At 49.1% G+C, this 26358-nt stretch overlaps 2 protein-coding genes and 1 long non-coding RNA gene across 11 annotated transcripts in view; all 3 read left to right on the top strand.

Moving 5' to 3' along the window:
• LOC141731683 (uncharacterized) overlaps positions 1-6088 on the top strand; it is a 28674-nt gene extending 22586 nt beyond the window's left edge. For 2 of the 6 annotated variants that reach the window (XM_074558122.1, XM_074558121.1), the window contains exons 5-11: positions 299-376; positions 1676-1726; positions 1965-1997; positions 2131-2181; positions 2271-2351; positions 2445-2574; positions 2696-5942. In XM_074558122.1, coding sequence (XP_074414223.1) covers positions 299-376; positions 1676-1726; positions 1965-1997; positions 2131-2181; positions 2271-2351; positions 2445-2574; positions 2696-5389 — 3118 coding nt within the window. In that variant the 3' untranslated portion in view covers positions 5390-5942. Of the gene's footprint in view, positions 1-298; positions 377-1675; positions 1727-1964; positions 1998-2130; positions 2182-2270; positions 2352-2444; positions 2575-2695; positions 5944-5982 lie in introns of those variants that run through there. The other 4 variants (XR_012583657.1, XR_012583656.1, XM_074558123.1 and 1 more) reach the window with 4 other exon arrangements.
• LOC106630687 (uncharacterized) lies at positions 5451-12771 on the top strand. Its single transcript, XM_074558032.1, has 5 exons — positions 5451-6815; positions 6919-7048; positions 7122-7274; positions 7331-7622; positions 11056-12771. Exons 1-5 carry the CDS (start codon positions 5451-5453, stop codon positions 12416-12418), a joined length of 3303 nt encoding a protein of 1100 aa, XP_074414133.1. The 3' UTR covers positions 12419-12771.
• Positions 12772-13140: 369 nt separating this feature from the next.
• On the top strand, positions 13141-15834 carry LOC141731712 (uncharacterized). 4 transcript variants are annotated; one of them, XR_012583678.1, is made up of 3 exons: positions 13145-13723; positions 13854-14513; positions 15805-15834. It is a non-coding gene; the product is annotated as an uncharacterized LOC141731712 (long non-coding RNA). The 4 variants fall into 4 exon arrangements; XR_012583680.1 differs by lacking the exon at positions 15805-15834 and adding an exon at positions 14580-14628 and having other exon boundaries at positions 13854-14449; XR_012583679.1 differs by lacking the exon at positions 15805-15834 and having other exon boundaries at positions 13141-13723; positions 13887-14043.
• Positions 15835-26358: the final 10524 nt, after the last annotated feature.

Genomic DNA, 26358 nt, shown 5'->3' with positions numbered 1-26358 from the left:
ATCCCAAAAATTTACCCCAAAATCTCACAAAAAACTCACAAAAATCCCACAAAAAATCCACAAAAAATCGCAAAAATTTACCCCGAAATCCCATAAAAATCCCACAAAAAAATCAAAATAATTTACCCCAAATTTCACTCCTGTACCACCCAGGTACCACAAAAAAATCCTAAAAAATTCCAAAAAAAATCCCAAAAAATTTATCCTAAAAACCCCATCAAAAAAATCTCCAAAAATCCCAAAATTTCCCCAAAATTTTCCCAAAAAATTTTAATTTTTTCCCTTTTTCCCCTCCCAGCGCCGCCCCCGAGGAGCTGAGCTCCCGCTCGCCTTCCCCGAAGCAGAAAAAGAAGAAAAAGAAGAAGGATCGGGGCAGGTGGGAAAATTTGGGATAAATTTGGGAATTTTGGGAAAATTTTGGGAATTTTGGGAAAAAATTTGGGTGATTTTTGGGGGAGTTTTGGGGTTTTTTGGGGAATTTTTTTGGAATTTTTAAGGGAGATTTTTGGGTTTTTTTGGAATTTTTTTGGGGGTTTTTTTGGATTTTTTGGGGTTTTTTTTGGGAATTTTTTGGGGTTTTTTTGGGAATTTTTGAGGGATTTTTGGGAATTTTGAGGGAAGATTTTGGGGGGGTTTTTGGGTTTTTTGGGGGTTTTGGGGATTTTGGGGTTTTTTTTGAATTTGTGAGGGATTTTTTGGGAATTTTGGGGGGAGATTTTGGGGTTTTTTGGGTGATTTTAGGGAGTTTTGGAAGAGGATTTTTGGGAATTTTTGGGGTATTTTGGGGAGGTTTGAGGTGAATTTTGGGGTGATTTTTGGGGGGGTTTTGGTTTTTTTTTTTTTTGAATTTGTGAGATTTTTTTGCGGAATTTTTAGGGGATTTGAGGTGGAATTTTGGGTGGAATTGGGAATTTCAGGGAGGAATTTTGGAGGAATTTTGGGTGAAATTTCGGGAATTTCAGATGAAATTTTGGGTAAAATTTGAGGAATTTCTGGTGAAATTTTGGGTAAAATTGAGAATTTCAGGTGAAATTTTGGGTAAAATTTGAGGAATTTCAGGTGAAATTTTGGGTGGAACTTTAGGAATTTCAGATGAAATTTTTGGTAGAATTTTTGGTTTATTTTGGGTGGAATTTGAGGAATTTCAGATGAAGTTTTGGGTAAAATTTGGTGAATTTTAGGTGAAATTTTGGGTGGAACTTTAGGAATTTCAGGTGAAATTTTTGGTAGAATTTTTGTCTTATTTTGGGTGGAATTTGAGGAATTTCAGATGGAATTTTGGGTAAAATTTGAGGAATTTCAGGTGAAATTTTGGGTGAAACTTTGGGAATTTCAGGTGAAATTTTCAGTAGGATTTGAGTCTGATTTTGGCAGGAATTTGGGGAATTTCAGATGAAATTTTGGGTAAAATTTGGTGAATTTCTGATGAATTTTTGGGTGAAACTTTGAGAAATTCAGGTGCAATTTTCAGTAGGATTTGAGGTTAATTTTGGCAGGAATTTGGGAAATTTCAGGTGAAATTTTGGGTAAAATTTGAGGAATTTCAGATGAAATTTTGGGTAAAATTTCAGAAATTTCAAATGAAATTTCCAGTAGGATTTGAGTTGATTTTTGGTTGGAATTTTGGGTGAAATTTGTGCAATTTTGGGGTCTCCCATCCCATTTTCCCCCCCAGGTCCGCCAGTCGCTCCGGGGAGAGGAAGAAGAGCAAGAAGAAGAAGCACAGGTGAGAGGGGGCGTGGCCAAACCGCGAGTGGGCGTGGCCACCCACCAAAGTGGGCGTGGCCAACCATTAACCCACCAGAACCACCACCTAATATGTAAAAATGGGCGTGTTTTTTGCCTGAATAAAAATGGGCGTGGCCTAAAGGCAACACAACTTAGTATTAAGGTGAAGGGGCGTGGCTTCACCAAAATAAGGGGCGTGGCCTCGCTAAACCACGCCCCCTTTTTGCCCCTTCTAGGTCTGAATCGGAGGCCAAGAAGCGAAAGCACCGGTAAGGAGGAGGGGGCGGGGAAAATGCAAATTAGGATAGGTGGGTGTGGTCACAAGGTGGGGTGTGGTCACCGGTGGGTGTGGTCACAGGGTGGGCGTGGCCTCCCCGCTGACGTCACCACCCCCCCCCACAGCTCTCCCAGCCCCAAGGCCAAACACAAGGCCAAGGAGAAGAAGCGCAAGAGGTGAGAGAAAACCCCGCCCCCTTTAAGCCCCGCCCCTTTATTATTTAAGCCCCTCCCCCTTATTTAAAACCCCTCCCTCCCCCTCACAGATCCACCAGCCAATCGCAGAAGCCGGAGCGCTCTTCCTCCCCGGCCGGCTCCTCCTCTTCCTCAGGCTCCTCCCGCAGCAGGTAAACCCCGCCCCCTTTCAAATTCCCTTAGCATCTCATTAGCATAGCGCCTCATTAGCATACCAAAACCCCGCCCACCCACCCCCCCTGCAGGTCCCGTAGCGCCACGGCCCCGACCCCGACCCCGGCGCCGCCGCCGCGCCGCGAGGAAGAGGAGGAGGCGCCGCCGCCGCCTTCGGCCTCGCCCGCCGCCGCCGCCGCCGCCCCTCCCCCCCCGCCGCAGGTGAGCGCCGGAGGGGGCGGGGCCTGGGAGGGGACAGAGGGGGCGTGGCCTCGGGATTGAAACAGGGGGGTGGGGTTTGTGTGGGTAGGTGTTGATTGACGTGGGTGTTTTGTCCAATCAGGAGCCGCAGCAGCCGGAGCCGCTCCCGCCACCGTGTCCAATCCCCGCGGAGCCGCCGGCCGTGAGGAGCAGCCCCTCCCCCACCACCACCGCTGTTGGCCCCGCCCCTTCCGCGTCATCACCCAAACGTTCATCAGCCCCGCCCCTTCCGGCCACGCCCACTCTTCTTTCCCCTCCCCCTCCTCCTCCTCCTCCACCTCCTCTTCCTCTTCCTCCTCCTCCATCTTCCTCCTCCTCCTCCCGCCGCTCCCGTTCCCGCTCCCGCTCCCGTTCCCGCTCCCGCTCTTCCCGACGCCGCCTCCGTTCCCGCCATCGCTCCCGTTCCCGCCATTCCCGCTCCTCCCGCCGCCGTTCCCGCTCCTCCCCCCGCCGCCGCTCCTCCCGCCGCCGTTCCCGCTCCTCCCGCCGCCGTTCCCGCCGCCGCCATTCCCGTTCCCGTACCCCGTTATGGACGCCCGGCGGTACCGGGACGTCGCCGTTGCGTTGGCCCGGTTCCGGTTCGGCGTTGCCGCCGCCGCTCACCATGCCCAACTGTATCCCCACCGGAAGTAATTCCCGCTTCCGGTCGAGGTCACGGTCGAGGTCAAGGTCAAGAAGGAGGTGGGGGAGGTCGAGGACGCGGTCGAGGTCGCGGCGGAGGTCGAGGTCGCCGATACGTCGATCGCGATCAATACGAAGATCCCGATCAATCCGCCGATCGCGATCAATACGCCGATCCCGATCGATAAGAAGATCCCGATCAATCAGAAGATCCCGATCGATTCGCCGGTCACGTTCACCAATCAGAAGATCCCGATCGATCCGAAGGTCGCGATCGATCCGAAGATCGCGATCGATTAGAAGATCCCGATCGCCGATCCGCCGATCTCGCTCCCGCCGCCGATCGCGCTCATCGATCCGCCGATCCCGATCGATCCGAAGATCCCGATCCATCCGCCGATCCCGTTCCCGCCGCCGCTCCCGCCGCCGATCGCCGTCACCGTCACCATCCCCGGATCGACGGAGCCGCCGCCGCCGCCGGAGCCGCTCGGAATCTTCCGGAAAATCGCGACATGGCGGCGGTGGCGGAGGGACGGCGCTATCGCGACGCAGCCGCTCGCTGTCGTCGCCGGCCACGCCCAAAAAACGCGCTCGGGACCAACGGGAGCGCTCGGCGTCGCGGAGGAGGGGGCGGAGCGAGAGCGCGTCACCCACGCCACCACCACCAATAGCACCCATGGGTGCTGCCAGTGTGGGTGGTGCCACCTCACCGGTGCCAGCGCGGCCTAAGTGGGTGCCATTGGCTGAGCTGCAGCCGCCCAAGGGGGTGACAACAACAACGGGGGTGGCAGCGTCCAAATGGGTGCCCATAGGGGGGGCACAGCCGGCACCACCTGGCACGGAGGGGGGTGGCACCAAAGTCATCTCTGATGCCACCAAAGCCACCCCAGATGTCACCAAAGCCACCCCGGAAGTGATCAAAACCGCCTCAGATGGCACCAAAACCACCCCTGAGGTGACAAAAGCCACCTCAGATGGCACCAAGGCCACCTCAGATGGCACCAAAGTTACCCCAGATGGCACCAAGGCCATCCCAGAAGGGGTGACAGCGGCGGTGACAGCGGACAAAGCACCTGTGGTGGCTGAGGGGACACCAGGGATGTCACCAAAGGTGTCACCGGCGGGGAAAGTGGCCGGAAGTGACAATAAAATGGGCGGAAGTGAGAATAAAATGGCGGCCAATGAAAATAAAATGGCGGCAAGTGACAATAAAATGGCGGCAAGTGAAAACAAGATGGCCGCCAGTGAGAACAAGATGGCGGCAAGTGACAGTAAAATGACTGGAAGTGAGAATAAAATGGCCGGAAGTGACAATAAGATGGCGGCAAGTGACAACAAAATGGCCGGAAGTGACGTTAAAATGGCGGCGAGTGAAAACAAAATGGCCGCCAGCGATAACAAAATGGCCGGAAGTGACAACAAGATGGCCGCCAGTGAAAACAAGATGGCCGGAAGTGACAATAAAATGGCAGCAAGTGAAAACAAAATGGCGGCAAGTGAAAACAAAATGGCCGCCAGTGAAAACAAGATGGCGGCAAGTGACCACAAAATGACCGGAAGTGACCCCAAGGTGACCAACGGTGACCCCAAAGCCGCCACCTCAAGTGACCCCAAACCGCCGCTGTCCCCAAGTGTCCCCAAGCTGGAGGTGACACCCCCGCCCGTCCCCAAGGCCACGCCCACGTCCCCAAATGTCCCCAAAATGGCGGCGCCACCGCCGGAACCCAAAGTGACGTCACCAAATGTCCCCAAAGCGTCCCCACGTTTGGGGACACCCTTGGGGACGCCGCCACCCGCCGCCACCGGGGTTGCCCAGGGTGCTGGCACGGCCACCAGGTGGCGCTGGTGGCACCTTGGGGACATCAATGGGGACATTGCTGCCCGCCGCGCGCCTCAGTTTACCCTCGTCACCCGTGGCGGCCTCGGCATTGCCGATGATGTCACCGATGATGTCACCGATGTCACTTGTCACCAAGAGGGTGGGCGGGGTCACCAAGGGGGGTGGCGCCGTCACCAAGGGTGTCACCAAAATGGGGGTGGTGGCACCCAAGGGTGCTGGTGGCACTGTGGGGGTGGCACTGATGGACAGCAAGGGTGGCAATGTCACCAAGGGCACCACAGGGGACACCAAGGGTGGCATTGTCACTATGGGTGACACCAAAGCTGGGGTTGTCACCACAAGTGTCCCCAAGGCCACCACAGGTGACATTGCCACCATGAATGTCACCATGGGAGCCACCACGGGTGACACCAAACCTGGAGTTGTCACCATGGATGTCCCTAAGGCCACCACAGGTGGCATTGTCACCATTGGAGCCACCATAGGTGACACCAAGCCTGGCATTGCCACCTCAGATGTCCCCAAGGCCACCACAGGTGACACCAAACCTGGCACTGTCACCATGGATGTCACCAAGGGTGGTGGCATTGTCACCTCAGGTGTCCCCAAGGCCACCACAGGTGGCATTGTCACCATTGGAGCCACCATAGGTGACACCAAGAGTGGCATTGTCACCATTGGAGCCACCACAGGTGACACCAAGGCTGGCATTGTCACCTCAGATGTCCCCAAGGCCATCACAGATGCCACCAAGAGTGGCATTGTCACCATGGGAGCCACCACAAGTGACACCAGGGCTGGCATTGTCACCATGGATGTCCCCAAAGCCACCACAGGTGACACCAGGGGTGGCATTGTCACCATTGGAGCCACCACAGGTGATACCAAACCTGGAATTGTCACCTCAGATGTCCCCAAGGCCACCATGGGTGACACCAAACCTGGCATTGCCCCCATGGATGTCACCAAGGTCACCATGGGAGCCACCACAGGTGACACCAAGCCTGGCATTACCCCCATGGGTGACACCAAGGCCACCACAGGTGACACCAAGGCTGGCATTGCCACCATGGGTGACACCAAGGCCACCATGGGTGCCACCAGGGCGGGTGGCGCTGTCCCCTCGGGTGTCCCCTCGGGTGTCCCCAGGGGTGTCCCCAGCGGGGTCAGTCCCTTGGGCGCCGCCATCCTGAGGGCCAGCGCCGACGCCACCGCCAAGGCCACGGCCATGGCCACCAGGGCCACCCTCGATGCCACCAGGGCCACCAGTGTGAGCAATGTCACCATGGCGACGGCTCCCAGTGTCACCAGTTCCAGTGTCACCATTGTCACCAGTTCCAGTGTCACCAGTGCCACCAGTTTGAGCAATGTCACCGCTCCCAGTGTCACCAGTTTTAACAGTGTCACCAGTTCCAGTGCCACCAGTATGAGCTGTGTCATCGGTCCCAGTGTCACCAGTTTGAGCAGTGTCACCGGTTCCAGTGTCACCAGTGCCACCAGTATGAGCGCTGCTGGTGTCACCGTCACCCCTGGTGTCACCAAGGCCACTGCCAGTGCCGCCAGTGCCACCAGTATGACCAGTGTCACCATGGCAACGGCTCCCAGCGTCACCAGTTCCATTGTCACCAGTTTGACCAGTTCCAGTGTCACCGGTGCCACCAGTGTCACCAGTTCCAGTGTCACCAAGGCCACCGGTGTGACCAGTATGGCTGCTCCCAGTTTGACCAGTATGGCTGCTCCAGTATGACCAGTGTCACCAGTGCCACCAGTGTGACGAATGCTGCACCTCCCAGTGCTCCCAGTACGACCAGTTTAACCAGTACGACCATGACGTCATCTCCTAGTGTTTCCAGTACCAACATGGCGGCTCCCAGTATGACCAGTATGACCAGTACAACCGTGACGTCATCTCCCAGTATGACCAGTATAACCACCACCAACATGGCGTCGGCTCCCAGTGCTCCAGTTTGACCAGTACAACCATGACGTCATCTCCCAGTACTCCCGGTACCAACATGGCGGCTCCCAGTGCTCCCAGTATAACCAGTACCAACATGGCGTGTCGGCTCCCAGTATGACCAGTACGTCCATGACGTCATCTCCCAGTGCTCCCGGTACCAACATGGCGGCTCCCAGTACCAATATGGTGGCTCCCAGTACAACATGGCGGCTCCCAGTTCTCCCAGTACCAACATGGCGGCTCCAGTGTGTCCAGTACCACCATGACGTCATCTCCCAGTGCGACGATGACGTCACCTCCCAGTATCACCAGTACCAACATGGCGGCTCCCAGTGTAACGATGAAGTCACCTCCCAGTATCACCAGTAGCACCGACGCCGTCGCCATGGACACCAGCGCTCCCGCTGACATCACCGCTGACGTCACCGCTGACGTCACCACCGCCGTCCCCCCCAAGAGCTCCTCGTCGTCGTCGTCATCTTCCTCCTCTTCCTCCTCCTCCTCCTCCTCCTCCTCGTCCGACTCCGACTCCGACTCGAGCTCCAGCGACTCCGACTCCGCCCCGCCCTCGCCGGCCCCGCCCACCGGTAAGGACACGCCCCCCTCTGCCCGTGGACACGCCCACTGGGTTAAGCCCCACCCTCCTGTATACTTCGAAAAAATTCTATTCCCGTATTAGGCCATGCCCACCAAATTAAGCCCCGCCCCCACATGCAGATAAGGGAGAATTACTTCCCTGACTAAAGCCACGCCCACTTAGTTAAGCCCCACCCCCTTATCTGGATAGAAGAATTCGTTTCCTAAACTTAGGCCCCGCCCACTACTTGAGGCCCCACCCCATTCAGATTGAAGGAAATTCGTTTTGAAAATTAGGCCACGCCCACCGGGTAAGGACACGCCCCTATGCCCATGGACACGCCCACCTGGTTAAGCCCCACCCTCCCATATAGTTTGGAGGAATTCCATTCCCGTATTAGGCCACGCCTACCAAATTAAGCCCCGCCCCCGCATGCAGATAAGGGGGAATTACTTCCCTGATTATAGCCATGCCCACTTAATTAAGCCCCACCCCCTTATCTGGATAGGAAGAATTCCTTTCCTAAAGTTAGGCCCCGCCCGCTACTTGAGGCCCCACCCCATTCAGATTGAAGGAAATTCGTTTTGAAAATTAGGCCACGCCCACCGGGTAAGGACACGCCTCCTCTGCCCATGGACACGCCCACTGGGTTAAGCCCCACCCTCCTGTATAACTTGAAAAAATTCCATTCCCGTATTAGGCCACGCCCACCAAATTAAGCCCCGCCCCCCACATGCAGATAAGGGGAAATCACTTCCCTGACTAAAGCCACGCCCACTTAATTAAGCCCCAGCCTCCTGTCTGGATAGGAAGAATTCCTTTCCTAAAGTTAGGCCCCGCCCACTACTTGAGGCCCCACCCTATTCAGATTGAAGGAAATTCGTTTTGAAAATTAGGCCACGCCCACCGGGTAAGGACACGCCCTCTCTGCCCATGGACACGCCCACTAAGTTAAGCCCCACCCTCTTGTATAGTTTGGAGGAATTCCATTCCCGTATTAGGCCATGCCCACTAAATTAAGCCCCGCCCCTACGTGCAGATAAGGGGAATCATTTCCTTGACTAAAGCCACGCCCACTTAATTAAGCCCCACCCCCTTATCTGGATAGGAAGAATTCCTTTCCTAAAGTTAGGCCCCGCCCACTACTTGAGGCCCCACCCCATTCAGATTGAAGGAAATTCGTTTTGAAAATTAGGCCACGCCCACTGGGTAAGGACACACCCACTTTGTCACCGGACACGCCTACTAGGTGTAACTCCACCCCCTGTAGTGTAAATTGGAGGAATTCCCTTCCTAACATAGGCCACGCCCATCACTGAAGCCCCGCCCCTTAATGCAAATGATAAAAATTCCTTTTCTAGAATTAAGCTCCGCCCACCTTGTAAGGACACGCCCACTTTGTTGCTGGACACGCCCACTGAGTGTAACCCCACCCCTATTGTGCAAATCGGGAGAAATCCCTTCTTAAATTAGGCCACGCCCATCAGCTGGAGCCCCACCCCTTAATGCAGATTGTATTCATTTTCTAAAATTAGGCCCCGCCCACTGGGTGAGACCCCACCCCCTCATGAAGCAAAGTGGGTGAATTCCCTACCCAATATTAGGCCCCGCCAACCAGATTAAGCCCCGCCCCCACATGCAAATAAGATAAATTATCTTCCCAAATTAAGGCCCCGCCCACTGAGCAAAGCCCCACCCCATCAAGCAAATTCGGGGAATTCCCTTCCAAAATCAGGCCACGCCCCTCAGCTGAGGCCCCACCCCCAGGGCAGATTAGATGAATTCCCCTTCTAACAGCAAGCTCCGCCCACCAGCTGAGGCCACGCCCCTTATGCAGATCATTGGAATTCCTTGCTTAAAATTTGGCCACGCCCACGTTTATTAGGGTGCTGTGTGCCCAAGGGTGCCACCAACACCTGTCCAGTGTCCCCAAGGGTGTCCCTAAGGGTGTCCCTGTGTCCCCAGGGTGTCACCCATGGGTGTCACCATTGTCCCCAAGGTGTCACCCATCTCCACCCACTGTCCCCAAGGGTGTCCCTGTGTCCCCAGGGTGTTCCTGTGTCCCCAAGGGTGTCACCCACCCCTGTCCCATGTCACCAAGGGTGTCACCAAGGGGGTCCCTGTGTCCCCAAGGGTGTCACCCACCCTGTGTCCCAAGGGTGTCACCCATACCTGTCCCAATGTCCTCAAGGGTGTCCCCAGTGTCCCCAAAGGTGTCACCCACCCCTGTCCCAATGTCCCCAAGGGTCTCCCCAAGGGTGTCCCTGTGTTCCCAAAGGTGTCACCAACACCTGTCCCTGTGTTCCCAAGGGTGTCCCTGTGTCCGCAAGGGTGTCCCTGTGTCCCCAAGGGTGTCACCAACCCCTGTCCATTGTCCCCAAGGGTGTCCCCAAGGGTGTTCCTATGTCCCCAAGGGTGTCACCCATCTCCACCCAGTGTCCTCATGGGTGTCACCCATTCCTGTCTAATGTCCCCAAGGGTGTCCCTGTGTCCCCAAGGGTGTCACCCATCTCCGCCAGTGTCCCCAAGGGTGTCCCCGTGTCCCCAAGGTGCCACCCACCCCTGTCCAGTGTCCCCAGGGTGTCACCCATCTCCACCCAGTGTCCCCAAGAGTGCCACCCACCCCTGTCCCGTGTCCCCAAGGGTGTCACCAACCCGTGTCCCCATGTCCCCAAGGGTGTCCCTGTGTTCCCAAGGGTGTCACCCACCCCTGTCCCATTGTCCCCAAGGTGCCACCCACCCCTGTCCCAGTGTCCCCAAGGTGCCACCCACCCCTGTCCCAGTGTCCCCAAGGGTGCCACCCACCCCTGTCCCGTGTCCCCAAGGGTGTCCCTGTGTCCCCAAGGGTGTCACCCATCTCCGCCTAGTGTCCCCCCAGGGTGTCCCCATTGTCCCTAAGGGTGTCACCCATCTCCACCCAGTGTCCCAAGGGTGTCACCAAGGGTGTCCCTGTGTTCCCAAGGTGTCCCCATTGTCCCCAAGGGTGGCCACCCACCCCCTGTCCCATTGTCCCCAAGGTGTCACCCACCCCTGTCCATTGTCCCCAAGGGTGTCCCCGTGTCCCCAAGGTGTCACCCACCCCTATTCAATGCCCCAAGGGTCCTTCCTACCCCTGTCCCCCATGTCCCCAGGGTGCCACCCACCCCTGTCCCCATGTCCCCAGGGTGCCACCCCACCTGTGTCCCATTGTCCCCAAGGTGCCACCCACCTGTCCCCCATGTCCCTAAGGTGTCCCCAAGGTGCCACCCACCCGTGTTCCATGTCCCCAACGTGCCACCCACCCCTGTCCCATTGTCCCCAAGGTGTCACCCACTCCTGTCCCCATGTCCCCAAGGGTGTCCCTGTCTCCCCAAGGTGCCACCCACCCCTGTCCCATGTCCCCAAGGTGTCCCCAAGGTGCCACCCACCCCTGTCCCCCCCTGATGTCCCCCCGTGTCCCCACAGGTCCCCCGGCGCCGTCTCCGTCCCCTCCATGGCCGCCATCACCACCCCCGGTGCCCCGGAACCGCCCCCCGGTGACGTCACCGCGGCACCACCCGAAGGCTCCGCCCCCTCCGAGGCCACGCCCACCGCGGCGGCGGCCGCCATCTTGGCGCCCCAGAAGCGCAAGCGGCGCCGCTCTTCCTCCTCGTCCTCGTCCTCCTCCTCCTCCTCGTCCTCCTCTTCCTCCTCCTCCTCCTCATCCTCCTCCTCCTCCTCCTCGTCCTCCTCCAGCTCTTCCTCCTCCTCCTCCTCCTCCTCTTCCTCTTCGTCCTCGTCTTCCTCCTCTTCCTCCTCCTCATCCGAGGAGGCCCCGCCCACAGCCCCGCCCGAGGCCGCCCCTCCCCCCGCCACCACCGACCCCGCCCCCCCCCGCAGGCCCCGCCCCATCCGCCACAGCCCACCCCGGCCACGCCCACCGCCACCACCCCCGGCCACGCCCACCAACCGGCCACGCCCTCGGTGCCTGCATCCCCAGCGGCCACGCCCACATCATCAACGGCCACGCCCACCACCGCGGTGGCCACGCCCACTGCGGCCACGCCCTTGCTGTCGCTTAAACCCGCAGCAATGGGCGGGCAACGGCGGTGCCCCGCCCACCCGGCTCGCTGCTGTCGCTCACGCCGGGCGGGGGGCGTGGCTTGCGCCCTTCGCCACGCCCTCCCCGGCTCTCTGCTCTCATTGGCCACAGCCGGGAGGGGCGTGGCCGGGCGGGGCGGCGGCCCCTTCCCCCTATTGGCTGCCCGCAGCCCAGGCTCCGCCTCCTTCCAGCGGGCGGCCACGCCCTTCTTGGCCACGCCCCACGCGCGGGGGGTGGAGCCCTCGCTCCCCCTCCTCCCCCTTCCTCCGGGGGGGCGTGGCCGGGGGGGCGTGGCCTCGGCTGGGCGGGGGCGGTTCCTGCCTGCACCGTTTCCACGGCAACCTCGGGGGGGCGGGGCTGGGCTGCTCCGCCCGCTTAGGGGGCGGGGCCTGCATGCACCGCTTCCACGGCGGCATGGGCGTGGCCTCGGTGGCGGCGGCCAATCGCGTGAGCCCCTGCGGCCACCGCGGCTGCTGCTACCACGGCAGGGGCGGGGCCTCGCTGGGAGGGGGCGGGGCCACGCCTAGAAGCCCCTCCCCTTTCGCCATGACACCAGCATGGCCGCCCGCATGGCCCAGTACTCCCAGTATGGCTCCACCTCCTCCCAGTATGGCTCCGCCTCCTCCCAGTATGGCTCCGCCTCCTCCCAGTACGGCTCCACCTCTTCCCAGTACAGCTCCACCTCCTCCCAGTATAGCCCCGCCTCCTCCCAGTACAGCCCCGCCTCTTCCTCCACCTCCCAGCTAAGCTCCGCCTCCTCCCAGTACTCCCAGTACTCCCAGTACGCCCAGCTGGCCTCCCAGTATTCCCAGTATTCCCAGTACGGAACCGCCGAGGGCTCCCAGTACGGCGCCGGCGACGCCTCCCAGTACGCCCAGTACGCCGCCAGCGCCGCCCAGTACGCGGCAGCAGCCAATAGCGGCGCAGGGGGCGGGGCCAGCGAGGCCTCCCAGTACGGAGCCGCCACTGGGAGCCAGTATGGCGCTGGAGGGGGCGGGGCTCAAAGCGCGGCAACGGCGGGAGGCGGGGCCTCATCGGGAGGGGGCGGGGCCTCCGCGGGAGGGGGCGGGGCGACGTGGGCGGGGGAGGGGAGGGGCGCAGGAAGGGTGGGGGGGGGCGAGCGGGGGAGGGGTGAGCTGGGGGAATTGGGTGTCGCCCGCTCAGTGAGAAAAAACCAAAATTTGGGGTTTTTTCAGGGAGGTTTTGAGCCAAAATTTGGAATTTTGGGGTGGTTTGGGGGTTTGGGGGTTGAGGATGGAAGTTTGGAGGTGTGGGAGGAAAAAAATTGGGGGTTTGTGGGTGGAAATTTGGGGTTTTTAGCCCCAAATCAAAGCGAGAGAAGCCCCCGCGAGGGGCGTGGCTAAAGGGTGAAGCCCCGCCCCCTCCGATCCCGGAGGCGGAGTCAGCGTCGGCGCTTCCCAGGCTGGGCCCCGCCCCCCCTCCCCTGCAGGCGATTGGTGGAGGTGAGAGCCGGGGGCGGGGCCCTGGGGGAAAGGGGCGGGGCTAAAGGGGTGCAATGGGGATTGGGGGGGAAATTTTGGGGTAAAAAAATTTCAATTTTGGGTTAAAAAATTCCCAATTTTTGAGGTAAAAAATTTTAATTTTGGGGTTAAAAATTCCCAATTTTTGGGGTGGATTTGGAGGTGGAAATTCCCATTTTTGGGGTGGATTTTGAGGTGGAAATTCCTGGATTTTGGGGTTAAAATTTCCATTTTTGGGGTGGGTTTGGAGGTGGAAATTCCCAATTTTGGGGTCCAGTTTTGGTGTAAAATTTCCCATTTTTGGGGTGGATTTTGGGGTTAAAATTTCCTTTTTTGGGGTGAATTTGGAGGTGGAAATTCCCAATTTTGGGGCCCAGTTTTGGTGTAAAAATTCCCAATTTTCGGGTGGGTTTTGGGGTTAAAATTTCCATTTTTGGGGTGGATTTAAAGGTAGAAATTCCCATTTTTGGGGCGGATTTTTGGTAAAAAATTCCCATTTTTGGGGTGGATTTTGAGGTGGAAATTCCTGGGTTTTGGGTAAAAAATTCCCATTTTTGGGGTGGATTTAAAGGTAGAAATTCCCATTTTTGGGTGGATTTTGGGGCGGATTTTTGGTAAAAATTCCCATTTTTGGGGTGGATTTTGAGGTGGAAATTCCTGGGTTTTGGGTAAAAAATTCCCATTTTTGGGGTGATTTTAAGGTAAAAATTCCCAATTTTGGGGTGGATTTTAAGGTAAAAATTCCCAATTTTGGGGTGGATTTTAAGGCAAAAAATTCACATTTTTGTGGGGATTTTAAGGTGGAAATTTCCAGTTTTAGAGTGGATTTTTGGGGTAAATATTCTAAATATTGGGGTGGATTTTGGGGTAAAAAATTCCCATTTTTGGGGTGGATTTTAAGGAAGAAAATCCCAATTTTAGGGTAAAATTTTGGGGTGAAAATTCAAAAATTGGGGGTGGAATCAGGGTTAAAAATTCCCAATTTTGGGGTGGATTTAGGAGTTAAAATTTGATTTTTTAGGTTAAAAAATTCACAGTTTTGGGTTAAAAATTCCCATTTTTGGGGTGGAATTTGGGATTAAAATTTCCCATTTTTGGGGTGGATTTTGGGTTAAAAATTCCCATTTTGACGTAAAAAAATCCGAATTTTGGGTGGATTTTAAGGTGGAAATTCCAAGTTTTGGGGTGGATTTTGGGTTAAAAACTCCCAATATTGGGGTGGAATTTGGGGTTAAAATTTCCCATTTTTGGTGAGAATTTAGGATTGAAATTTCCTAATTTTAGTGTGAATTTTGGGGTTAAAATTTGCCATTTTTGGGGTTAAAATTTCCGATTTTTGGGGGTGAAATTTCCCATTTTTGGTGTGAATTTAGGGTTACAATTTCCCATTTTTGGGTGGATTTTGGGCAAAATTTGCCATTTTTAAGGTTAAAATTTCCCATTTTTGGGGTTAAAATTTCCCATTTTTGGTGTGGATTTAGGGTTCAAATTTCCCTTTTTTGGGGTGAAATTTCCATTTTTGGTGTGAATTTTGGGGTTAAAATTTCCCATTTTTTGGGTGAACTTTGGGGTTAAAATTTCCCATTTTTGGAGTTAAATTTTCCATTTTTGGGGTGAACTTTGGGGGCAAAATTTCTCGTTTTCAGGGTGGATTTTGGGGCAAAATTTCCCATTTTTGGTGTGAATTTTGGGGTTAAAATTTTCCATTTTTGGTGTGAACTGTGGGGCAAAATTTCCCATTTTTGGGGTTAAAATTTCCCATTTTTGGGGTGAATTTTGGGGTGAAATTTCCCATTTTTGGGATCTAAATTTCCCATTTTGGTGTGAATTTTGGGGTTAAAGTTTCCCATTTTTGGGCCGAAATTTCCCATTTTTGGGGTTAACTTTGGGGCAAAATTTGCCATTTTTGGGATCTAAATTTCCCATTTTTGGTGTGAACTTTGGGGTCTATGTTTCCCATTTTTGGGGTGAATTTTGGGTTGAAATTTCCCATTTTTGGGGTGAATTTTGGGGCGAAATTTCCCATTTTTGAGATCTAAATTTCTCATTTTTGGGGTGAACTTTGGGGTTAAAATTTCCCATTTTTGGGGGTGAATTTTGGGGCAAAATTTCCCATTTTTGGGGTTAAAATTTCCCATTTTTGGGTGAACTTTGGGGCAAAATTTCCCATTTTTGGGGTTAAATTTCCCATTTTTGGTGTGAACTTTGGGGTTAAAATTTGTCATTTTTGGGGTTAAAATTTCCCATTTTTGGGGCGAACTTTGGGGTGAATTTTCCATTTTCGGGTTCGAACTTTGGGGCAAAATTTCCCATTTTTGGGGTGAATTTTGGGGTGAAATTTCCCATTTTTGGGGTGAACTTTAGGGTTAAAATTTACCATTTTTGGGGTTAAAATTTCTCATTTTCGGGGTGAATTTTGGGGCAAAATTTCCCATTTTCAGGGTGAACTTTGAGGCAAAATTTGCCATTTTTGTGGTTAAAATTTCCCATTTTTGGTGTGAATTTTGGGGCGAATTTTGGGTTAAAATTTCCCATTTTTGGTGTGAATTTTTGGGTTAAAATTTCCCATTTTTGGTGTGAATTTTGGGGTTAAAGTTTCCATTTTTGGGGTTTAAATTTCCCATTTTTGGGGTTGAAATTTCCCATTTTTAGGGGTGGATTTTGGGGTTAAAATTTCCCATTTTTGGATGGATTTTGGGGCAAAATTTGCCATTTTTGGGATCTAAATTTCTCATTTTTGGGTTAACTTTGGGGCAAAATTTCCCATTTTTGGAGTTAAATTTCCCATTTTTGGGGTGAACTTTGGGTGAATTTTCCCATTTTTGGGGTGAACTTTGGTTGAAAATTTCCCATTTTTGGGGTCAAAATTTCCCATTTTTGGAGTTAAATTTCCCATTTTTGGGGTGAACTTTGGGGCAAAATTTCTCATTTTTGGGTGGATTTTGGGACAAAATTTCCCATTTTTGGGGTGGATTTAGGGTTAAAATTTCCCATTTTCGGGGTGAAATTTAAGGCAAAATTTCCCATTTTTGGGCTGAAATTTCCATTTTTGGGGTGGATTTTGGGGCTAAATTTCCTATTTTTGGTGTGAATTTTGGGCAAAATTTGCCATTTTTGGGGTTAGAATTTCCCATTTTTGGGGTGAAATTTCCCATTTTTGGTGTGAATTTTGGGGTTAAAATTTCCCATTTGTGGGTGAATTTTGGGGTGAATTTTGCCCTTTTTGGGCCCTGTGCCCATTGCAGGTGGCACCGGGGTGACCGCGGTGGCCTCGTGCGGGGTGAGCGGAAATTTTGGGGTAAAAATGTGAAATTTTGGGGTAAAAATTCCCATTTTAGGGTTAAAAATCCCCATTTTGGGGGAAAATTTGGGGTAAAAATTCCCATTTTAAGGGGGGAAATTCCTGTTTAGGGGATGGATTTTTGGGGTGAAATATTCTCATTTTGGGGTTGAAATTTTGGGTGAAAAATTCCCATTTTATGGTGGAAATTTTAGGGGAAAAATTCCCATTTTGGGGGTGGATTTTAGGTTAAAAAATGCCCATTTTGGGGTTCAAATTCTGGGTGAAAATTCCCGTTTTGGGGTGGGAAATTGAGGTAAAAAAATCCCATTTCAGGAAGGAAGTTTGGGGTAAAAGTTCCCATTTTGGGGTGGAAATTTTGGGGAAAAATTCCCATTTTATGGTGGAAATTTTGGGGGAAAATTCCCATTTTATGGTGGAAATTTTGGGGGAAAATTCCCATTTTGGGGGTGGATTTTAGGGTGAAAAATGCCCATTTTGGGGTAAAAAATTTGTGGTAAAAATTCCCATTTTGGGTGGAAATTTTGGGGGAAAATTTCCCATTTTGGGGCTGGAATTTGGGGGAAAATTTCCCATTTTAGGGTGGAAATTTTGGGGGAAAAATTCCATTTTGGGGGGAAAATTTGGGGTAAAAATTCCCATTTTGGGGTTAAAATTCCAGGTTTTGGTGCAGATTATTGGGTGGAACTTGGGGTAAAAATACTCAATTTAAGGGGTGGATTTTGGGGTGGATTTTTGGGGTAAAAATTCCCATTTTGGGGTAAAAAATCCCATTTTGGGGATGGATTTTGGGGTAAAAATTCATATTTTGGGGATGGATTTTGAGGTAAAAAATTCCCATTTAGGGGTGGATTTTTGGGTAAAAATTCCCATTTTGGGTGGAAATTTTGGGGGAAAATCCTATTTTGGGTGGAAATTTTGGGTAAAAAATTCCCATTTTGGGGTTAAAATTCCCAGTTTCGGTGCAGATTATTGGGTGGAATTTGGGGTAAAAATACTCAATTTAAGGGGTGGAATTTGGGTGAAAATTCCCATTTAGGGGTGGATTTTTGGGGTAAAAATTCCATTTTGGGGCTGGAATTTGGGGTAAAATTCCCATTTTGGGGCTGGAATTTGGGGTAAAAATTCCCATTTTAGGGTGGATTTTTGGGGTAAAAATTCCCATTTTAGGGGTTAAAATTTGGGGTAAAATTCCCATTTTAGGGTGGAAATTTTGGGGAAAAATTCCATTTTGGGTTGGATTTTGGGGTAAAAAATTCCCATTTTGGGGTTAAAATTCCAGGTTTTGGTGCAGATTATTGGGTGGAATTTGGGATAAAAATACTCAATTTAAGGGGTGGATTTTGGGTGGAATTTGGGGAAAAAAATTCCCGTGTTTGAGGATGGATTTGGGGGTAAAAATTCCCATTTGGGGTGAATTTTGGGGTAAAAATTCCCATTTTGGGGTGGATTTTTGGGGTAAAAAATCCCATTTTGGGGATGGATTTTGAGGTAAAAAATTCCCATTTAGGGTGGGTTTTTGGGGTAAAAAATGCCATTTAGGGGTGGATTTTTGGGGTAAAAAATTCCCATTTTGGGGTAAAAAATTCCATTTAGGGCTGGATTTTGGGGTAAAAAATTCCCATTTTGGGGTGGAATTTGGGGTAAAAAATTCCCATTTTGGGGTGGATTTTTGGGGTAAAAATTCCCATTTTGGGGACGGATTTTGGGGTAAAAAATTCCCATTTTGGGGATGGATTTTGAGTAAAAAATTCCCATTTTGGGTGGATTTTGGGGTAAAAAATGCCCAATTTGGGGGTGGATTTTGGGTTAAAAAATTACAATTTTGGGGTAGAAATGCTGGATTTTGGGGTCGTTTTTAGGATGAAAATGCCGAGTTTGGGGGTTGTTTTTAGGGTGAAAACGCTCAGTTTGCAGGTGGATTTTGGGATGGAAACGCCGCTCTGAGGGCGGATTTTTAGGGTAAAAATGTCGTTTTTTGGGGAAAAAATGTCGAATTTTGGGGTAAAATGTCTGGTTTTGCGGGTGGGTTTTGGGGTGAAAATGTTGAATTTTGGGGGTGGATTTTGGAGGTGAAAATTCCCGATTTAAGGGTGGATTTTAGGCTGGATTTGTCCATTTTGGGGTGGATTTTGGGGTGAATTTTGGCATTTTTGGGGTGGAATTTGGGGTGAATTTGGCATTTTTGGGGGTGGAATTTGGGGTGAATTTTTGGCATTTTTGGGGGTGGAATTTGGGGTGAAACTTCTGAATTTTGGTGTGGAATTTGGGGTTAAATTTCTGAATTTTTTGGGTGGAATTTGGGTGAAATCTCTGAATTTCAGGGGTGGATTTTGGGGTGAATTTTGGCATTTTTAGGGGTGGAATTTGGGGTGAAACTTCTGAATTTGGGGGTGGAATCTCTGAATTTTGGGGTGAAATCTCTTGAGTTTGGGGTGGAATTTGGGGTAAAATATCTGAATTTTGGGGGTGAAATTTGGGGTTAATTTTGCCATTTTTGGGGGTGGAATTTAAGGTGAAATTCCTGAATTTTGGGGTGGAATTTGGGGTGAAATCTCTGAATTTTGGTGTGGAATTTGGGGTGAAACTTCTGAATTTGGGGGTGGATTTTGGGGTGAAATATCTGAATTTTCAGGGGAATTTGGGGTTAAATTTCTGAATTTTGGGTGAAATTTGGGGTTAAATTTCTGAGTTTGGGGGTGGATTTTGGGTGACTTTGCCCAGTTTGGGGGTGGAATTTGGGGCTAATTTTGCCAATTTTTGGGGTGGAATTTAAGGTGAAATTCCTGAATTTGGGGGTGGAATTTGGGTGAAATCTCTGAATTTTGGGGTGGAATTTGGGGTGAAATCTCTGAATTTTTGGGTGGATTTTGGGGTGACTTTGCCCAGTTTGGGGGGTGGAATTTGGGGTGAAATTCCTGAATTTTGGTGTGGAATTTGGGGTGAAATTCCTGAATTTTTGGGGTGGAATTTGGGGCAAAACCTCTGACTTTCAGGGATGGAATTTGGGGGTAAAAATTCTTTATTTTGGGGTGGAATTTGGGCTGGAATCTCGGACTTTTGGGTTCATTTGTGCTGAAAACTTTGAATTTTGGGGGAGGGATTTTGGGTCCCAAGGCTCAGCCTGGGGGTGGAATTTGGGGTAAATTTGGGGATTTTGGGGCAAATTTTGGGGCAAATTTTGAGGGATTTTGGGCAAATTTGAGGCAAATTTTGGGGGCAGATTTGGGGGATTTTGGGGTAAATTTTGGGGATTTTGGGGCAAATTTGAGGCAAATTTTTGGGGCAGATTAGGGGATTTTTGGGGCAATTTTTGGGGATTTTGGGGCAAATTTGAGGCAAATTTTGGGGGCAGATTTGGGGGATTTTTGGGGCAAATTTTGGGGGAAAATTTTGGGGATTTTGGGGCAAATTTTGGGGATTTTGGGGCAAATTTTGGGGTAAATTTGGGGAGATTTTGGGGTAAATTTTGAGGATTTTGGGGTAAATTTGGGAGATTTTTGGTAAATTTGGGGGATTTTGGGGTCTGGGGGTTTTGACCTTTTTTTCCCCTTGGCAGGATTTGGGGGTGGGGTCGCTTCCGGGGTCATTTGGGGTCACTTCCGGGGTCATGTTGGGGTCACTCCTCAGGTCCCACAGGGGTCACGGCGGGGTCACGGCGGGGTCACTTCCGGGGTCGCCCCTCCCCCCACCCAGCAGGCCGGCGCTCCAGGGACCCTCGGGTACGTCAGGGGGCGGGGCCTAAACAGACCCCGCCCACCCCATTAAAAAATGGGGCGGGGTTTAACTTAAAGTGGGAGGGGTCAAATATAGAGGGGGGTGGGGTCACAACCCCCCTGACCCCGCCCCCCTTTTCCACCTCCCGGCCAATGGGAGGCGCCCTCTGGCCCCGCCCCCTCCTCACCCCTCTCTTCTCTTACAGCTCCGCCCCCCCGAAGCTCCGCCCCCCTGAACTTCAGGCCCCGCCCCCTCCCTTTGAAACTCCTAACCCCGCCCCTTTTATCTGCAAGCTCCGCCCCCTTTTCCTATCCTGTTTTCCCCCTCCTTGACCACGCCCCCTGCTTTGACACGCCCCCTCTCCTGGTTAAACCCCGCCTGTTTTCCTCCAGGCCCCGCCCCCTTGCTTTTCAAGCTCCGCCCATTTTATCAAGCCCCTCCCCCCTCCCCCCTTTTATGTTCTGCTTCCTGTTTTACATTAAAACGACCCAAAATGGAGTGGGCGTGGTCTCTGATTGGGGGCGTGGTCTCTGATTGGGGGCGGGGCTTTGGGGAGGGGGCGGGGCTTGGGTTGGTCCATTATTGGGAGTGGGGGGGGATGAAAAGACCCAAAAAAAGCCAAAAATTCCAAAAAAAACCCCAAAATTTTTCCCCAAATTCCAAAATTTCCCCTCAAAACCCCAAATATTTTCTGGGGACCCCGAAATTTCTCCCAAAAATTCTGTTTCCAAAAATTCCCCTTTATACCCTAAAATTTCCCTTGAGACCCCCCAAAACTTTCAAATTTCCTTTCTTGACTCTCAAAATTTCATCCCAAAATCTCCAAATTTTTCCCCAAAATTCTCCTCAAAATCCCAAATCTCCAAACTCCCCATTAAAAAAAAAATTATTATATATTATAATCTATATTAAATATATTTATATTTATTACACATTATAATATAATAATATATATTATATATTATAATATAATGTAATAATATATAATTATTATGAATATATTATATATATAAATATATAATATAATTATATTATTTTTATTACTTTATTATATATTTATTATATTATATATTATAAAAAATTATTATATATTATGTCTATTAAATATATATTTAGTATACATTATAATACCATATAATATAATGTAATATAATATATTGTTAATATAATTATTATATTATTTTAATTAATTATTATAGTAGTATATATTTATTATATTATTATATATTATAATTATAATTATTATAAATTTTATTTTTTAATTCCTCTCAAAATACCAAATATTTTCTCTTGGATTCTCAAATTTCCCCTTTATAAAACCCCAAAATTTCCTCCTAGAACCCCAAAAAATCTCCAAATTTCCCCCAAAATTCCCCCAAAAATCCCCAAATTTCCCCAAAATCTCCAAAATTTCCCCCAAAATCCCCCAAATTCTCCCCAAAAATTCCCCCAAAATTTCCCAAAAAATCTCCAAATTTCCCCCGAAAATACCCCAAAAAATCTCCAAATTTCCCTCCAAAAAAATCTCCAAATTTCCCCCCTAAAAATCCTCAAAATTTCCCCCCAAAAATCCCCAAAATCCCCCCAAATTTCCCCCCAAAATCCACTTCACCCCTCAGACATTCCCAGGTAAATTTTTTATTGGAATTCTGGCATTTTCCCTCCCCCCAAAGCCCCAAAATCTCCGGATTTTGCCCAAAAGCGCGCCCCAAATTTCCCCAAAATCTCCAAGTTTTCCCCCAAAATTTCCCCCAAATTTCCCCAAAATCCCCAAAATTCCCCAAAAAAATATCCAAATTTCCCCCAAAAATCCCCAAAATTTTCCCCCAAAATCCCCCAAATTCTCTCCAAAATTTCCCCCAAAATCTCCAAATTTCCCCCAAAATTTCCCCAAAAATCCCCCAAATTTCCCCCCAAAATTTCCCCCAAAATTCCCCCAAATTTCCCCCAAAATTTCCCCCCAAAAAACTCCAAATTTCCCCAAAATCTCCAAAATTTCCCCCAAAAAATCCCCAATTTCCCCCCAAAATCCACTTCACCCCTCAAACATTTCCAGTGAAATTTTTTATTGGATTTCTGAATTTTTCCCTCCCCAAAAAGCCCCAAAATCTCCGGATTTTGCCCCAAAAATCTCCATTCAGGGCAGGGGGGCTCGGTGGCGGCTCCGGTGCTGTCCTGGGGCTTCATCACATCCGGCAGCTCCGGGGGGCTCGAGAACGGCTCGATGCGGAGCCCCTCGAAGGATTCCTCTGGTTCGGGAGGAAAGGGTTAAAATTAAACATTGGGAGCAAAAAATAAAAAAAAAAAAACGAAAAAAATCCGATTCAGGGACCCAAAAACCACAAAAATCGGAGCCAAAAACCCCAAAATCCAACCTAGAAATCCCCTCAAAGGATTGCCCTGAAATTTGGGGTGTAAAGGGTTAAAATTTGGAAGTGGGAAAATAAAAAAAATCCAAAAAAAATCCCCAAAAAAATTCCCAAAAAATCCCCAAAAAATCCAACCCAGAATGGCCAAAAACCCCAAAAATCGGAGCGAAATAGCCAAAAAAATCCCCAAAATTTCATCCTGGAATTTGGGGAGAAAAGGGTTAAAATTGTATCTGGAAATTTCAAAAAAATCCCCAAAAAATTCCCAAAAATTCCCAAAAAATCCCAAAAAATTCGACCCAGAATGGCCAAAAACCCGAAAAAACGACACCAAAAATCTGACCCAGAATGGCCAAAAAACCCCAAAAATCTGACCCAAAATAGCCAAAATCCACCCAGAAATTCCCTTAGAATGCCCTCAAAGGATTGCCCTGAAATTTGGGCAGGAAAGGGTTAAATTAAATATTGGGAGGGAAAAAACAAAAAAAAGCAAAAAATCGGACCTAGAATGGCCAAAAACCACAAAAATTGGACCCAAAAACCCCAAAATCCGACCTAGAAATCCCCTCAAAGGATTGCCCTGAAATTCGGGAGGAAAGGGTTAAAATTATATCTGGAAATTTCAAAAAAATCCCAAAAATATCCCAAAAAATTCCCAAAAAACCTCCAGAAAATCCAACCCAGAATGGCCAAAAAACCCCCCAAAAAATCCCCAAATTTCATCCTGAAATTCCCTCAGCAGACCCTCGAAGGATTCCTCTGGAATTTGGGGAGGAAAGGGTTAAAATTATACATGGGGAGGGAAAAATCAAAAAAAAACCAAAAAAATCGGACCCAGAATGGCCAAAAACCCCAAAAAAACCCAGAAAATCCGACCCAGAACGGCCATAAAACCCCAAAATTCCAACCCAAAATAGCCAAAATAATCCCCAATATTTCACCTGGAATTCGGGAGGAAGGGGTTAAAATTTGTAAATGGAAAACCCAAAAAATAAAAAAAAAAAAAAAAACCAAAAAAATCCGACCCAGAATGGCCAAAAATGCCAAAAATCCAAAAAAAAAGGACACCAAAAATCCAACCCAGAAATTCCCTCAGCAGCCCCTCGAAGGATTCCTCTGCTTTGGGCAGGAAAGGGTTAAAATTAAATATTGGGAGGGAAAAAACAAAAAAAAAAAACAAAAAAATCCGACCCAGAATGGCCAAAAACCAAAAAAAACCCAGAAATCCGACCCAGAAATGCCAAAAAACCACAAATTCCACCCTAAAATCCCCTTGAAGGATTTCTCTGGAATTTGGGGAGGAAAGGGTTAAAATTATATCTGGAAATTTCAAAAAATCCCCCAAAAAAAATCCCCAAAAATACCCAAAAAAATCTGACCCAGAATGGCCAAAAAACGCCAAAATCGGAGCCAAAAACTCCAAAATTTCATCCTGAAATCCCCAAAAATCCTCTCCAAGAATTCCTCTGAAATTTGGGCAGGAAAGGGTTAAATTAAATATTGGGAGCAAAAAACCCCAAAAAAATCCGACCCAGGGACCCAAAAACCCCAAAAATCCGACCCAGAATGGCCAAAAATCGGAGCCAAAAACTCCAAAATCTGACCTAGAAATCCCCTCAGAAACCCTCAAAGGATTGCCCTGAAATTTGGGCAGGAAAGGGTTAAAATTGTAAGTGGGAAAATCAAAAAAAATCCAAAAAAAAACCCAAAAATTCCAATCCAGGGACCCCAAAAATCTGACCCAGAATGGCCAAAAAAAAATCCCCAAAATTTCATCCTGAAATTCCCTCAGCAGACCCTCGAAGGATTCCTCTGGAATTTGGGGAGGAAAGGGTTAAAACTAAATATTGGGAGGGAAAAAATCAAAAAAAGTCCAAAAAAATCGGACCCAGAATGGCCAAAACCACAAAAATCGAGCCAGGATGGCCAAAAAACCCCAAAAATTGACCCAAAATAGTAAAAATAAAAACCCAAAATTTCATCCTGGAATTCGGGGAGGAAAGGTTAAAATTGTATCTGGAAACCTCAAAAAAACCCCAAAAAAACCCAAAAAAAACCCGAAAAAAAATCCAAAAAATCCGACCCAGAATGGCAAAAAAATCCCAAAATTTCATCCTGAAATCCCAAAATCCTCTCCAAGAATTGCTCTGAAATTTGGGAGCAAAGGGTTAAAATTATATCTGGAAATTTCAAAAAAATCCCAAAAAAATCCCAAAAAAATCCCAAAAAAATCCGACCCAGAAATGCCAAAATCCCACCCAGAAATCTCTTGAAGGATTCCTCTGAAATTCGGGGAGGAAAGAGTTAAAATTAAATATTGGGAGCAAAAAACCCCAAAAAAATCTGACCCAGAATGGCCAAAAAACCCCAAAAATCAGAGCCAAAATAGCCAAAATCCCACCCAGAAATCTCTCGAAGGATTCCTCTGAAATTCGGGAGGAAAGGGTTAAAATTGGAAGTGGGAAAAGCAAAAAAATCCCAAAAAATCCCAAAAAAAATCCAACCCAGAATGGCAAAAAAAACCCAAAAAATCCCCAAAATTTCATCCTGAAATCCCCAAAATCCCCTCGAAGGATTCCTCTGGAATTCGGGCAGGAAAGGGTTAAAATTAAATATTGGGAGGGAAAAAACAAAAAAAAAACCCAAAAAAATCCGACCCAGAATGGCCAAAAAACCCTAAAATCCGACCCAAAATAGCCAAAAACCCCAAAATTTCATCCTGAAATTCCCTCAGCAGCCCCTCGAAGGATTCCTCTGGTTTGGGCAGGAAAGGGTTAAAATTAAATATTGGGGGCAAAAAATAAAAAAAATCCAAAAAAATCGGACCCAGGATGGCCAAAAATCCTAAAAATTGGACCCAAAAACCCCAAAATCCGACCTAGAAATCCCCTCAAAGGATTGCCCTGAAATTCGGGGAGGAAAGGGTTAAAATTGGAAGTGGTAAACCCAAAAAAATCCCAAAAAAAATCCGACCCAGGGACCCAAAAAACCCAAAAATCCGACCCAGAATGGCCAAAAAAAACCCCAAAAAATCCCCAAAATCTCACCCTGAAATCTCCAAGAATTCCCTCAAATAATTCCTCTGGAATTTGGGGAGCAAAGGGTTAAAATTGGAAGTGGGAAAATAAAAAAAAATCCCAAAAAATTCCCAAAAAAATCCAACCCAGAGATGCCAAATACCAAAAATAACCAAAAAAAAGACACCAAAAATCTGACCCAGAATGGCCAAAAACCCCAAAATCCCACCCAGAAATTCTCTCAGCAGACCCTCGAAGGATTCCTCTGCGATTTGGGGAGGAAAGGGTTAAAATTATACATGGGGAGGGAAAAAACAAAAAAAAACCCAAAAAAATCGGACCCAGAATGGCCAAAAACCCAAAAATTCCATCTTAAAACCCCCTTGAAGGATTGCCCTGAAATTTGGGGAGCAAAGGGTTAAAATTGGAAGTGGGAAAATAAAAAAAATCCAAAAAATTCCCAAAAAATCCAACCCAGGGACCCAAAAAACCCCAAAAAATCCGACCCAGAATGGCCCAAAAAACTACAAAATCTGACCCAAAAAATCCCCAAAATTTCATCCTGGAATTCCCTCAGCAGACCCTCGAAGGATTCCTCTGGTTTGGGGTGTAAAGGGTTAAAATTGTAAGTGGGAAAATAAAAAAAATCCAAAAAAAAACCCCAAAAATTCCAATCCAGGACCCCAAAAATCTGACCCAAATAGCCAAAAAATCCCCAAAATTTCATCCTGAAATTCCCTCAGAATCCCCTCAAAGGATTGCCCTGGAATTCAGGGAGGAAAGGGTTAAAATTGTATCTGGA

This window comes from Zonotrichia albicollis, chromosome 24, assembly GCF_047830755.1.
Source record: "Zonotrichia albicollis isolate bZonAlb1 chromosome 24, bZonAlb1.hap1, whole genome shotgun sequence".
Taxonomy (NCBI): Eukaryota; Metazoa; Chordata; class Aves; order Passeriformes; family Passerellidae; genus Zonotrichia; species Zonotrichia albicollis.
The sequence above is the reverse complement of the archived record's forward strand: the minus strand, read 5'-3'. Positions and strand labels throughout refer to the sequence as shown.

Excerpts from the sequence above, each read along its gene's own strand:
- LOC106630687 (XM_074558032.1), top strand. The coding sequence starts at position 5,451 with ATGAATGTCACCATGGGAGCCACCACGGGTGACACCAAACCTGGAGTT. Across the intron at positions 7,275-7,330 it reads TCCCAGTACCAACATGGCGG|CTCCCAGTATCACCAGTACC; the intron begins CTCCAGTGTGTC and ends CGATGACGTCAC. Across the intron at positions 7,623-11,055 it reads TCGCCGGCCCCGCCCACCGG|GTCCCCCGGCGCCGTCTCCG; the intron begins TAAGGACACGCC and ends GTGTCCCCACAG.